The sequence below is a fragment of the Esox lucius genome, chromosome 16, assembly GCF_011004845.1.
Source record: "Esox lucius isolate fEsoLuc1 chromosome 16, fEsoLuc1.pri, whole genome shotgun sequence".
Taxonomy (NCBI): Eukaryota; Metazoa; Chordata; class Actinopteri; order Esociformes; family Esocidae; genus Esox; species Esox lucius.
In genome coordinates, this window is record NC_047584.1 from 5007640 (window position 1) to 5022623 (window position 14984).

The 14984-nt window shown below is 41.0% G+C and overlaps 1 protein-coding gene across 2 annotated transcripts in view; it reads left to right on the forward strand.

Moving 5' to 3' along the window:
* Positions 1–14984, forward strand: part of dnah7 (dynein, axonemal, heavy chain 7) — a 163499-nt gene that overhangs the window by 13964 nt on the left and 134551 nt on the right. For both annotated transcript variants that reach the window (XM_010898809.3, XM_034286825.1), the window contains exons 12-20: positions 644–916; positions 1812–1939; positions 2337–2415; positions 2978–3202; positions 4056–4202; positions 4629–4949; positions 5670–6037; positions 7024–7210; positions 13712–13905. In XM_010898809.3, the coding sequence (XP_010897111.2) occupies positions 644–916; positions 1812–1939; positions 2337–2415; positions 2978–3202; positions 4056–4202; positions 4629–4949; positions 5670–6037; positions 7024–7210; positions 13712–13905 (1922 nt within the window). The remainder of the gene's footprint in view (positions 1–643; positions 917–1811; positions 1940–2336; positions 2416–2977; positions 3203–4055; positions 4203–4628; positions 4950–5669; positions 6038–7023; positions 7211–13711; positions 13906–14984) is intronic.

The window sequence follows — 14984 nt, forward strand, 5'->3', positions numbered from 1 at the left end:
ATCAGCGGTATTGCACTTTCATGATGGTCCCTAAACTACTGAACAGACATTCGACAGCGTTTTGCAACATTTTGGGCTCTGCTAAATGAATAGTTTGATTTACGATAAAATCAAAGGGTGTACCTTGCTCTCTACACTATACCAATTGTATATAGTTCACTGTCATCTTTGTAAAAAAAATAGGTATTGACAATCAAACTCTGAATATCAAACATAAAGCCAAATTGACCCCAGTTTGAAAAGTAACGTACCCAACCCTGGGTAGAACAACTACTCGTTTTTGCAGATTTTTGGTGATCAGGTAGCCTAAATTCTGAAGTGTCCATGTAAACAAAAAAATCAGTATAGTATTTTTTTCAAAGGGTTTTGACTGACTATTCACAATTACCATAGCATTAAGTGTATCTTACCATACTCAATGTGTCTGTCGCTCGCTGCTACTGCAATAAAACAAAGTAGGAGTTTGTGTTTTATTCGGATGGCCATTAGCCCTTGTTTATGCAGCAGCTAATCTTCTCGAGGTCTGAAGTAAATCGTACTCTTTACGTTGTTTTTTTGTCTGTCACTAATTAATCTCAATGTCTGAGTACCAGACTTATTACCCATCATTATCCACGGTCCACCCCACCTGTTTCTCCCCCAGCCGGGCTGCCAAAGCGGGGGCACCCTTAAGCCCATCATCCTCCCAGAGATCCTACGGGCCATGCAAGAAGAGGTGAGACGGGTGATTTGGGAGGAGAGCACCGGGCCCTTGGAACATGTGCGCATCTACGACAAGTATAGTCACCTGGTGTCCCAGCAGGCTCAGGAGGACGTGGAGCAGTTCCTAAGCGAGCAGCACTCCTTCCCAGAGATCATGTCGGAGGTTTCCCGCTACCAGCAACTCGCTGAAGAGATCCAATACAGCTCGAGCAAGGTGTGGATCTACCTTGGAACAAAAGCTACACTGTGTTGTTTTTTTGTTAGTTATAATCAATTTTAAAGCATAAATGTGTGGCTTCAGGTGCTACAAAAGTACTTTGTAGTACTTTGAAGTACTTTGAAAGTGAATTGCAATAAGTAGGTCTACATTTTCCAAGCATGTTCAACTAATGAATGTAAAAAACATATTGTCTTTGTTGAAGACATTTAGGCTTCTTGAGTTATACATGATACAACATTGGGGTTCTGTTTTTGCTTCCCATATGTCTGCTGCAAAGGGACAATGATGTGAGGGATTTTTTTATCTAGACTTTGGTGGTCTGTTTGGTGCTATGACAGCACCGCCTGAAATATCAGAAAACAGGTTTGAAAATGTTTGATGACAGTTTTGAAAAGAAGATGGTGAACAAGCTATAGGATTAACAAATTACCCCTATGTAGCAACATGAAAAACACAAATGGAGGCAAAGTTTTAATGTAATATTGGCCACATAAAACATCACAATGTGACTATTCCTTCTCATTTCTTTCAAGGATAGAATTCACTGCTGTAATTTTGAGATACAAAATGTTTTTGCTGCCTTTCTATTGACTTTAGTGAAGTGTTGCTAAGCTTAACATTACAGAACCAGTTTCATGCAGGTTTTTCAACTATTTAATTCCTCAATCGCTTGTTGCAAAGCTTATTGTTAAGTCATGAGTAGAAAGGGAAATGTATGGGTGTTATGGGTGGCTCAATTGCAAGACTTTTTAAATAAAAAATAACCATAGCCTGCACACGCTAATACACTGTGTTGGCAAGACAACCGAAACAATACTGAAACCAGCCTAGTAAAATGGAGAACTGGCCAATTAACATTGTTACCAAACACTGTTGATGTGTAATACAGGTGGTGCGTCTGGGTATGTTTGAAGTGCACTCCCACGAGTTAATCCTTGGCCTGTTGAGGCGTGCTGAGGGACTGCGTCATCAGCTGGTCACACGCATGTTGGAAGACCACCAGGAAATGAACAAGAAGTAAGTTCTCACCCTGTATAGATTCCCATTTGCACTAAATCAGCCTTAGATCTCAACAATGCTCAAGTTAACATCCATCACATGTGGTGGCACTCATTCCAAAAACTGCTCTGTAAAGTGGAAGTCCCAAACTGAGTGCAAGACCATAGCTAACCCCACTTCGTGTACTCTAACACTCCCTGGAAAGCAACCTTTTTTTTCTTTAACCTTGCATTTACAAAAAATTTAATTCTGTATGAATTATTGACCTTCACAATCCAAATACCATTTAGTTGTCACTTTAGCTCTATCATTCACCAGACATTTGAGTTCTGCTGTGTTGCCCAGTTTGCTAATAAGCTTTGACTGTGTGTGTGTGCGCGTGCGTGCATGCGTGTGTGCGTGTGTGCCACTGCAGGCTCTGTGATGAATTTAAGAAGATTGCAGAGAAGGCACTGAGCACCCCTCCCAACACGCAGGGACTGATGGAGCTCAAGGTAAGGTCATCCGTCACACCCGGCACCGCCGCCATGTGTATTATGACTAATCTGGCTTTTCTGTTTATTATTTCACGAGTCCCATGTGAGTTGAATTTTATGTCCTGAATGGTCATTACGACTTCCATGACAGGTTGTTGTGGGGCTGTTGTGAGTCCCCTGGCTGGTGTTTCTGACAGAGCTTTCGCTACAGCTCAGTGCGTTTTATACGGTTGTCTTACATTTTTTCAGGGTTGACTATTTGGAGTCACTTTCTTTGGGATTCATTAAAACAAGTGGATGAAAAATTGCTGTCTAACTAAATCCAGGTCTTTTACTCTTCAGCAGTGTCTGAATTAACTGTTGTCTGCAGTCCCTGTTAAATAGATAGTCAATTTAACAATACTCACCATACCAAGTGGTTTCCATTTTAATCCTGTATTTGAAATGGTTACCTTAATTTTCGATTAATCCCCTCGCGAATATCAGCAAATAAATCTGTAAATAACAATTACCATCACAATGAATAGTTTCCAATTCCTAGAATTTCTGCAATTTTTCTTATTCTCTATCACTTTACTAGTTGTTTGTAGACAAGGTGAAGACGATGGAAATGCCCTTACTGGAGAGGAGGCTGTCAGAGTCCAAGACCCGTTTGTGTTTCCTAGTGGACTATGTCAAATTCTCCCCTGTTGACATGCGCCTCAACCAGGAGACCTTCCACTGGCAAATACGCATGGCCTCCATCTTCGAGGAGCACCAGCAGATCACCGAAGTGATGACGGAACAGTTCCAGAGTGGCCTCAAGGTCAGAGTGTAGAGCAACAGTGGATGTGACACTAACCATATGGGATGTATTTATTACTGCACACTGTAGCAAAACATTGTGCAACTGAAAACTACTATCTGTGTGTTTATTACTGAACTAGGTCCTTGGGTTCCCTAACTTCCCCAACCACAAAATGTAAAAGATATTAAAAGTTATCAGTGGACAATTTTTTTACTATTTACTAAGTGTGGGCTTTTAATGTATTTAATGTAATATTATTTCACTAACCTTAATCCTATTTCATATCAAACTAATTGTTATTGGCAGTGTTTATAAATTATGAGTTTCATCAGGCAAATGGGGTCATAATGTTCAGTCATTTAAAAGCCAAATTTGTTGTCTGTTTTTCATAACCACGTCTTGCCGCTACCGGGGCTTACCGACGTAACCCTGGTTCTATAAACAAAGAACCAGGGTTTGAAATCATGCAACGTCTACTGTGCAAATCTTTGGAGTAGTTCCTCCCTTTCTGACTCAGTTTTCATGAGATTGCTAATGTACATGACCCTGATAATCTGCCTTGTCCTACTAAACCTTTATACACTGAAAAACAAACCAAAAAATCTTAAAGTAAAACAACTAAATCTCCTTCACCTCACAACATTGATGAACAGTACTTTTCATTCAAAAGACAAAGGGAAGAAACTCAGCACAGATAACTTATAATAGGTTTCTTGCATAATGTCATTAACAACTTCCATGTTATATATTGATCACAGTCAAAGGCTTATAGTATTTATTTATTATTGAAAACAAGTTTTGCAAGTAACTTGTTAACTGTCCCCTACAGCCCATGGTTCTCACCTCTAAGTTCCTTCTTTAATTTTTTTAGCTGCGATGCGAGAGGTTTATGGAGGATCTGGAGAGCTATGCCATGCAGGTGGAGGAGTTTTTCTCCTTTGGGGACCTGTCTGAGCTCAGCAAGTACCTGAAAAAGGCCCAGACCCTCAATTCCAAACTAGACACAGCAATGGAGAAGGTGAGGAGGATTGGTTTGTGTAGGAAGCGGCTTTAAGACGAGGGGCTAGAGCTGTAAATTACTTTGGACAATAATGGATTCTTGTCATTTCTTTAAAATGGCCGTAGAGGGCAGCAGAGACGGTATTTGACAACGCAGTGAAGATGTGTGTGCAGAGGGAGGGCAGCTTCTCTAGTGTCCGGCTGATGTGGATATGGGCACAGCCGGAATGCTTTGTCAGCGTTAAAGAAAACCAATATCTGCAATAACAAACACCCTTGTGGAGCACTGTTTTGATAAAACGTTTTTGCACTGACAATAAAAGTTTTGGACAATTAATAAATGATGGCTTTCTTTTGCTAACGCTGTAATTTCCCATGTTGCCCACAGTCACTTTTTGCCTTGACACCTACGTCTCCACCTCCTCTCCCCTCTTCCCCCCGACAGATTGAGTGCTTCAACCAGGAGGCAGAGGCCTTCAACTGGCCCTTATCCCAATACCCACTGCGAAAAAAGGTCCAGGACCGCCTGCTGCCCTTCCTCCGCCTCTACGAGACAGCCACCATGTTCCAGAGCCAGCACCAGAAGTGGATCCACGGTCCACTGTCTGGGGTCAACCCAGACAAGGTGGAGGGAGATGTGGGCAACTACTGGCGAGCTCTGTACAAGCTGGAGAAGGGATTCGTGGACACACCCAAGGCCCTGCACATCACCAGCAGCGTCAGGGCTGAGGTGGAGGCCTTTAAGGAGCACATCCCCATAGTACAGGTACTTAGTCCACTTCCGCTAGTCCGCCCACAGCGGTACAGTCAAGATAATTCTTGTCACATGTTGGACTCTACGAATATGCTTTGTTCTAAATACATGGTCTGTACGGTATGTTTTGAACACACGTCTTGGGACTGAGAAAATTCATGCAAAGCTCAGATGTTGCTGTATCACTGGTCAGTCCCTACCACCGCATACAGAGCCTTGTGATTTATGTAATGATTCATTCCTCTGTCAGTAACCAACAATGGGTTAATTGTATTCTTGTAGTATTGGATAGGCCGACATGCTTCACCCATCAGTGAACCTTTACAGCTCTTCCTCAGCAGTAGCACGATAAAGATCCCATTCCTGTTATGACTATACATAAACGCAACAGCAACACAAAAATAAACCTATCCCCTCAGTTTGACCTGGCACTGCACATGACCTAAGTGGCAACCAGTTCCCTATATTACAATTCAGTTTAGCCATCGATATCAGGCATCCGCATTCATGCCACCTCTGCTTTTAACACAATCCTCTGAGTTCGAGTGGAGGCCGAACACCGGGCACATCGAGAGCAATTGGGGTAAACTGCCTTACTCAAGGACAAATGTGTTTTTTTTCCTCCATTTTGTCGGCCCAGGGATGGGCTACCTGCCTGTCTACTGGGCCTGGCCATTTGGTGACTCATGCACTATAAATGGCTGTAGCAGTAACCCAATCCCCCGACCTAAGGTGCTGTGTAACCCGGGGCTGCGTGACCGCCACTGGGATGCCATGTCTGCCGTGGTGGGCTTTCCTCTGCGTCCAACTGAGGAGGGCGCCTGCGTGGCCCGCTTCCTGCCGATGCACCTCGAGGCCCACCTGGCCAGCCTCGAGGGCGTCAGTGAGGCGGCCAGCAAGGAGCACTCCCTGGAGAAGGCCATGGAGAAGATGGCACTGGAGTGGGGCGACATGGAGTTTGACCTGCTGCCCTACCGCGAGACGGGCACGTCCATCCTGTCATCGGTGGACGAGGTGCAGATGCTGCTGGACGACCACATTGTTAAGACCCAGACAATGCGGGGCTCGCCCTTCATCATTCCCTTTGAGGCTGAGATCAGGTGGGGGGGGGCTCTTTGCTTTCATGGTATATGTATGGCACTGCTTTCATGGTATATGTATGGCAATGTGGATTTGTTCAGAACAGTGCTTGTTTAGTTAAGCAGTAAGGCACAGGTGGGGGTGGTATATGGTCAATATACCACAGCTAAAAGCTGTTTTTAGGCACTACGCATTGCAGAGTGCCTGAAGACAGGACATAGCTGTGGTGTATTGACCATATACCAAACCATAGTGCCTTATTTGGCAATATATCACAAACCCCTTAGAGGCCTTAATGTGGTTATAAACTTTTTTTAAACTGGTTACTAACGCAATTAGAGCAATATAAAGGGCTGTGATGTTTCATAAACCACGGATACCAAATATAATCAGGATTCAAAGCCACTAGTTTAAAAAATCCATTAGAGTACAGATGACAAATGTTATCACTGAAAAGGCTTTCCATTGTCCCTCTCTATCCGATCAAGCAAAAATAATTTCCTTGTAATTGATTTCCAGTATGTATCTCTAACCAGTTCAAAAGTAGTGTGACTTTTTTATAATGTCAATGCTTATTCCAAAACAAAGTTTTGACTTAAAAAGGAATTAATCTTTTGCGTCAAACCCAAGATAAAATTCGCTAGGTACCAAACATACCGAACATATATAATCTGGAGTAGGTTCTGTGCTCTTCTTTGCAAGCCTATCTCATTAGCCCAGCAAGCACCCATGTTTTTTTTAAATGGCTGTATGTAAGATTTTTACTCTACTACTAGCATAAATGACCAGGAGTCATCTGAAGGGAATGTTTTAAATAGCTAATACTATTCCACTGTCGTTTGTTAATGGAAGGAGACAAGTTGCGGTATTATTTAAATTTAGCCTTGTAAACGTCAGAGGCAGGATTCTACACAGTGCCCCTTTAAAGATGTGAGTATGCCTGCCAGCATTTTGTGCCCAAATGAACGTGACCCTGATGTATTCCAATCATCCATCCGTCCATCAGGGAATGGGAAGGCAAACTTCTGCTGTTACAGGAGATCCTGGACGAGTGGCTGAAGGTGCAGTCCACATGGCTCTACTTGGAGCCCATCTTTAGCTCCCCAGACATCATGGCCCAAATGCCAGAGGAAGGTCGTCGCTTCACTGCTGTCGACAAGACATGGAGAGACACCATAACGCAGGTTTCAATGGTAGGTGGTAACAAATAAATCAACAATCACGCATTTGTAAGTAACAAAGCGTTGTCCTCGCGTTGTCCTGTTAAAGGCTACGGGTTATGGCATGGCTGATCTTGATATTGTTATTGTAGTTCCAGAATCAATGGCTACATTTAAAGAATTCAGAAGTTCAATTTGTTCTCGAAAAAACTACACATTCCTCTTTTACCGGATTGGATTTATAGTGTTGGCTCCTTATAATGTATAAAGTAGCACACTTTCTGCTATCTTTGTATGAATTCAGAGCGTTCACTTCCCCGTTCCTTGTGTCTCTGCTGGTTGTGTAGTGCATGCCTGCCTGCCTGCACTGTGTGATCGATTAAGAGGCTAGTCTGGTTATTATGGTGGCCCCATTTGTTTTAATAAGCGCCGGCCTCTGCTGTCGCATGCACAAGTACACGCGCATGTGGTCACAGTCACACCAGCAGCCCCACCCCAGAGTCTCTGCGCAGGATAATGGGTGTCCTCAGCAGACCCCGAAATGAGTCGCATCATCAATATCAGCCCAGCGTCCTCCAGAAAGCCCGTCTGACTGCCCCATCAAATAGATATTATGGATTTTGTCTGGAAGGAGCAGGCCAGGTGGAGTCACAAAGAAAATGAGGTCGCAAAGGGACAGAGTCTCCCGTCGCATTGTCTTTTTGTGTGATGTGAGGGATGAGATGTTATGTGCACTGATAGAAGGGTGTTTTTTTCAGAGACAAGCAACTTCTCCGAGAGGAGCATTTCATATAAGTAGCAAAAGCAACAGCAGCTTTGAAAGTTTAGACTCTTAAGCGAGGAGGCTGGTTCTCATCCTTGGACCAACCCTGCTTATTTTCAGAGGCAGTGTCAAGCAGATCACTATATTAACACTGTTAACTCATTTTGCAAGAAAATGCAGTTTGTCTTTCTACTGTTGCTATATAATAGCAATATATGGGGCACACTTCAGCCGAAGTTCCTAAACTGGGTCATTAGAGTTCCATAATTTTCCATAATTATTTTTTTTAAATAAATACATTTCAGGATAGAAATACTCCAGTTTCAAATTATTTTATTTTAATAGCTTTATATAATGCCACAATCTAACCGTTCAGAACCGGCTCACATTGATTGATATAATGGTGGAGAATAAGAACCTTGCATTTGTCATGTAAAAATGTATTGAATTGCAGGATATGAGCTAAAATGAAAAATTGTTCTGTCTGCTGTGATGATAAGGGTGTAAAAAGTACTACCCCATGGCACAAGACAGAATTTTATAGTCAAAATTTTATAGTCACAGACAGTCAATACCCTAAAATTGGTCCAAAGAACCCAAACTCAAATCTATGTTCAGTTAAATGAATCAGATTATCATTATTATTCAGTATTATTAAGCAATGTTTTAGGTATTATTTGGGACTGTGATTGTTTTTTTCCACACCATTTTTGGGGGGGAATCTCAGTATCCAATTCTGCATACAGAGGTCAAATAAGCAGGTAAATCCATGTTTCAAAGTACTTCAACAAAAACCAACCACACGGGTGTGCTCAAGATCCATGAACTGTAATACAGCCTCACTGCATATCTCAGGTGTCTCAGTCATTATTTACACTCTGCTTTAATGTCTCAATTAAACCTCTCTATATTAATTGAACAGACATGCTTCCATGGACCTGCTTCCTTTTAATTATACTTACACGCTTAAGCCTTGGTAACGCCCAGCTTGCCCTCAGATGCAGAACCTTGATTTTTGTATTTTTTCTTTCCAGTCAGTGTTTCATCCAGTCAGTGTGCTGAACTAAAACTAATTGTGATTGAGCTGTCAGGTATGCCCAACAGTGAGAGTTCTTGTCTGGCTATGAATCCCCCCCCCCTCCCGCCAACTGATTCTGTTCCTCCTTTGTTCTCAGGATGAAATATTTTGACCCCACAATTTAGAGCAGCACGATGGCAATGCACAATTGCGATGGAGATTGAGGAGGAGGAGGAGGTAGAGAAGGTGGAGAGGAGCAGTACAGTGTGCTGCTGTGTGTGTCAGTGTTGTTATATTTGTGTCTGTTTGCATATTACGGAGACTAGGTTATACAAGACTGTGTTTCAGTGATCTAGCTTAATGTTTAACTAGAAAATGTCAGGGCAAAAACAATATATACCGGCCTCTAAGCCCACCATCCGCACCCATAATAGTTCTAGTATAGTCCTAGTATAGTCCCCTTATGCCTTTATTGCACTTATCACTTTAATTGACTATTTGTTGTTTAATACAAGCTTTTTATGACAGCTCTTGTACACTATTTAAATTATATGATGGGCACCCACTATGGAACTGGCCTCATACACTAAAAGTCTTTACATTTTTACCCAATTGTGCTTCCTTTTGATTTGACTTTGTGATATTTAACGTACAATCATGGCGTTGCCTCCTCTCAACAACTCCACAGCAGGTTTTTCAGAGTCTGTGAAAAATCTGTTCTCCAATGCACGTTCTGCTTGTTATCACACTGGCCGCTTAATCAGGAAGTAATGTGCAATGGGAGTACATTTCTCGGCCAGCATCCTTAATGGAATTTCCTGGCGCAAGACAACGCTACTGAATGCTGAATGACAAGAAAAGGCAGCTCTAAGAGACATTCCACCTATTCACCTAAGCCTATCTGCACCGTACTGGGCGGAAACCCCGGGAATTGTCGCTATTCAGCCACCCGATTCACATTGACACAACTGTACTGTGCGACTTTTTTGGCAAAATCAGATCTATGTAGGCTAACAAAAAATCAAAAATATTCTCTAATTTGATGGGCAAGGTGCGTTTTGCTAAACTGGACAGTTTGGCCAACCCAATGATTCTTGTCTTATGCATCTTTATCAGGCATGTATTGATTCAAAAGCCTTAGTTTTAATTGAAGGAGAGCTCCCCATTTGTTACTGCTACAGGCAACACTAGGAAGAGGACTATTGCCTGGTATTGAAACAGCTAGTATCTAGCTACATGTAACTTACAAGCTGACATTGCTGCTAGCCATATCATGCCAGGTGCACACAGTCAAATCTAACTTCAGACACTTCACCCTTAAATATATGAATATGGGCCGACATTTAGACCATTTCTCCTGAAGCTGCTTTAGATCATCTAAAGCAGCTTCTGAAACAACAGAAAAATGCAGTGAAAACCCCACTAGCAACATATGGATAAACAGTGTTCTAAAATGTTTTTTTAACTGCAGTTTTGTTGCAGTGTTTTTGTGCTGGTCACATCATGCATATATTCTTGAGCAATATTTGCACAACAATGAAAATGAAATTTAAACTGTTCAGTAAGCTTTGATTTATAAATGGTTTATTATAGGCTGTTAAATATGCTAAAGGATTGAATCTGTTTGACGAATAAAGACTACACCGACACACTGCACACAATGACAACGTTATCCATTTAGTGTCTTGCTCCTCACAAAGCCTTTCTGTTCGCAGAATAGAAATGACCCCTTTATTGGCTTGTGCTTTACCAAAGGATGTACTAGTAAACTGAGTCTGATTGTGAGAGCTGGCAAGTCCTGTTTTTTGGAGAAAATGCTCCTTTTCATGGTTACAAAAGGTGATTTTAAGAAGGCTTAGTGAGATGGGGGGCTTTTTACCGCTTTTTTATCACATGCCTTTAGAGACAGTTTTCAGAAAATGTTTATTCTGGTATGAAAGACATTGTTAAAGTTCAATTTCCAGCCACTGCCTCAACTTCAGGCACCACCGGTATTAGGAAATCAATAGTAATCATGGGAAGAGGAAAAATGCTGTTATTATCTCTTTCAAGATGCTGGGTGTGTTCTATACTTTTTGTCAGTTCAGGAGTAGATGATTAAAGAATAAAAGCATGTTTTAAATTCCCCCATCTGGCACCACCCCATCCACCCTCAAGATCATTCACTTGAGTACAACACTTAGGAAAATTTGTGATACTATATCAAATACAATTGTCTTCTATGCCCTATCATCTAAGGCTAGGAATTGCCATGGTCCTCTATATATTATCGCAACACAATGTTATCACAATGCTTAGGTGCTGGTATAATATGTACTGCAATTCTCATGATCCATGTATTGTGATTAGATACTAGGATTTTGTTTTTCGATTTGATGTCCAAATATATTGCTCACCATAAGTCAGCTGCTAAGAGATACAAGATAACTATCCAATGTTTTTATCAGACAGAGAAAATAAATGTGCTGAAAACAAATGTCCTATTCAAGCTCACTAATTACAGTAAAATGGAGAAAAACATATGAAAGCAAAATTACATTGGTGTAGGTTGAAATAAATTGCACAAAACCCCACCATGTCAAAAAAAACTGTTGTGTTCGTTGACCTTTTCCAAAAACAGTTCATTTTAAATATATAATTATTTTCGTCGAATGGGTATGTATTTTTGTAATTTTATGCTATTTTGGAAAGAGTTTCGGTGGGAAAGACAGGAGGTGGGAGTGTGCTTTGTGGGCAGTGCCATCCGTAAGTGTTGGGGCAATTATTATTTTTCTTCTTTTGGCACTCCAAAAGTCTAGACTTTTATTCAAACAGCTACTACGGGGTAAATTATAGATTCTAATCCTTTGTTAAGTGTATTTTTGTAATGGTTTCACCATTTACACACTTTTTACACACAGTTCTGCAATTTCAGGGAACCAAAATATTGGATAAATTGTCTTAACTGGTGCTTCTAATTTGTCAGGTGTAACTGAAATAAAAGCTAATATGCATCCCATTTGTGCATTTGTGTATAAAAAAGCCTAGTCTAGTGATGACTCTAGAATTTGCATTTACCTTTGGAGTATACTATTTGTGTCTTTCAACCTGAGCGCAGTCAAAGCCTTAATTATGTGGAGACGTCTGGATTTTTTTTTTAAACATAAAGCCAAAACCTTTAGGAATATCAATTATTTAGAAAAAAGCTGTGGTGAGTTGAGGAAATTGCAAAAAGCCTGTAAGCTCAAGCAAACATCTACAGTAGATGACCAAAGAATTCTCAGAATAATTAAGAAATAAACAACTGTGCAACTGATCAGCACACTCCAGAAGGTAGCGTGAGTGTGTGGGCCACTACCATCTGTAGAGGGCTTTAGGGCTTTTCACTGAAACTTTAGCAGCTACTCTGCAAAGTGCAAACCAATAGTTAGCCTAATTAACAGGAAGGCTAGGTTACAGTACCTAAAATAGCCTACAGTGGTCTGGGAAAGGTATTAACAGATAAGACAAAGTTTAACACATTTCAGAGTGGTGGCAAGAGGAAAGTTTGTAAGAAAAAATGGTTACTAGCATACCAAATTATCTGTGAAAATATGTTGAAAGGGTTATGACTTGGGCATGTGTGGCTGTCACTGGTGACTGGTGACTGCAGCAGCAGAATTAATCAATGCCTCTAATGTCATTGGGCAGGGCTTTATACGTTAAGACCAGGGACGTCACTATTTTAGGGGGGCTTTAGCCCCCCCTAAATAAATCACTTTTGTTGGTGTTGGATGGATGAAGACAGAGTGGAATTTAATTAATTTGATAGAATTTATTAGATCAGTGTCTAACACAAAAAAGTATTCCTTGTCACAATATTTGTGGCGCACACTGTAGATGTTGGCTGGATTCAAACCCATGCTGCAGCAGCTTATGTGAAGCAATGGCAACATCTCAGACCGTAAGACTACATTAGATAACAAAAATACTGACTGATTTGCATTAATATTTAAGTCTGAAGGAAGTGAGGTTTGAAATCCCTCAAGGAATATAAGGCAATAATTGTGTAGGATATTCTGTAAGGTAAGCACACCTGAAATCTCACCCACCAAAATCTGAATTCTGCAATATACTGCACAATTCAAAATCTCTCAATTTAAGTTTTATGAATTATAATTGATGATTACTTGCACCAAAATCAATGCATCAAACCCCCCCCCCAACCCCTAACCCAATTTTCTCTTGTCATCTGATGAGGCAATCCCACATGTGACCCCTAGTAAATTTTGTCTCTTATCAGTCAAATAGATACATTAAAAACTTTTCCCTGTCATCAACAAGAGACTTGTCGAAACTCCCAGTCAAGGTATGAGTCATGTTTCTCTCAGGCACTATCTCTCAGTGCTCAGTCTCAGTGCTCCTCATATTATATCAGCACGATAGTATCCCTCAGAGCCGTGCTCATGCATTTCCCATCTAACCTCAGAAGATTAGATAGACTTTAGGCCTTCCAGGGAAGTCTTGAGCCGACATATTAAATTAGTTGACAGCTAAGATTAGATCAGACCTGAATTCTACTGTGTGCCTCAGGACAAGCCTTTTATATTGTAGTTTTCAGTTTGGTTGAAGGATTGAATGCAGATTTTGGGAGTTCTGGTAGTACACTCAAACATCAGGGCCTGTTTTGTAAAAAGTTTTTGAGTTGGAATGATTCCCTAGGATCACACTCCTATACTGAGTGTCCTTGGTTCAGGCCCAGATTACTTAAAATTGTATTGTTCTTTTCTCACAGGACAAACATGTGCTGGCAGTAGTGGCAATCAACAATGTGCTAGAGAAGTTAAAGAAATCAAACGAGTTCCTAGAGTTGATCTTGAAGGGCCTCAACGAGTACCTGGAGAAGAAGCGCCTTTACTTTCCGCGATTCTTCTTCCTGTCCAATGACGAGCTGCTGGAGATCCTCTCTGAAACTAAAGACCCCACCAGGTAAGAGCACTGGAACTACTTTATGTCAAAATTATGGTAAACAACAGTGTTAATGCATATCTGGCCCCTTAAGCCTTAAAAACTGGCTTATCTTTCCGGGGAAATTGTTCCTCAACCAAGGTCCTGGAGTGAAGTTCAGTAGAGGCAAGCAATCACTAGTTTGATTGTAACGACCCTAAAACTGATTGCTCTTGAAAACAGGTCTTGTTGTGTTGTTACCCTTACAAAAAATATGAATTGCAATACCTTGGAACTGTTGAGGTACCTATATCATATCAAAAAGTACCATGGTTTTTGTCTTGAAATTACAGGTGGTTTATTCTCCCCTTTTCTGATTGGCTCAGTGCTGTCGTTTAGTGACTAGTGATTCAGGATTGCTAGATGTGGCAGTGGGTTGTCAAAAAAAACATCTTGAGGTGAGTTAGCTATCTGAGGAAAGATGAACACCAAGTGATCGCTAAGGCTACAAAGGACACAGCATGCCGCAGCCTTAATGGGTGTAGTGGGGTTATTAGCAGGTGAGCTAACTTTCATGACAGTTTACCAAATTTTCGTGGAAAATGCATTGAATGTGTTATTTTCCCACCATAGTTTTTAATACTACAATGGGTATAGATAGTCACCACCCCCTTTCAAAATGTTCTTTTTTTGCCCTATCATCTGAATAAAACATATACAATCCAACTTTTTCTGGCTTTTGTTACATGCAGTAATATCCAAGTGAAGAATAAAAAATTGAAACAGTAAAATACCCTATTTGGATAAGTGAGCCCTCTGCTTACAACTGCAATTGCAAACTGGTTGAGGTGTAACCAACCACCTTCCAGATCTCAAATCAAGGTAATTGGCTTCCATCTGTGATCATTAGTAGTGACTTTAATTAGTTCAGAATAAAAGCAGTTGTTCATAGAGGACACCACTGGTTAGTAGTACAATTCATAGCCAAAATCCACTATGAATGGAAAGGTACTTTCGAAAGATCTAGGAGAAAAGTTGTGGAAAAAGGCAGAGGGTGGATTTAAAAGGATTGCAAAAGTTTTTTCTATCCCTTGGAGCACAGTTTCAGACATCGTTTTGCA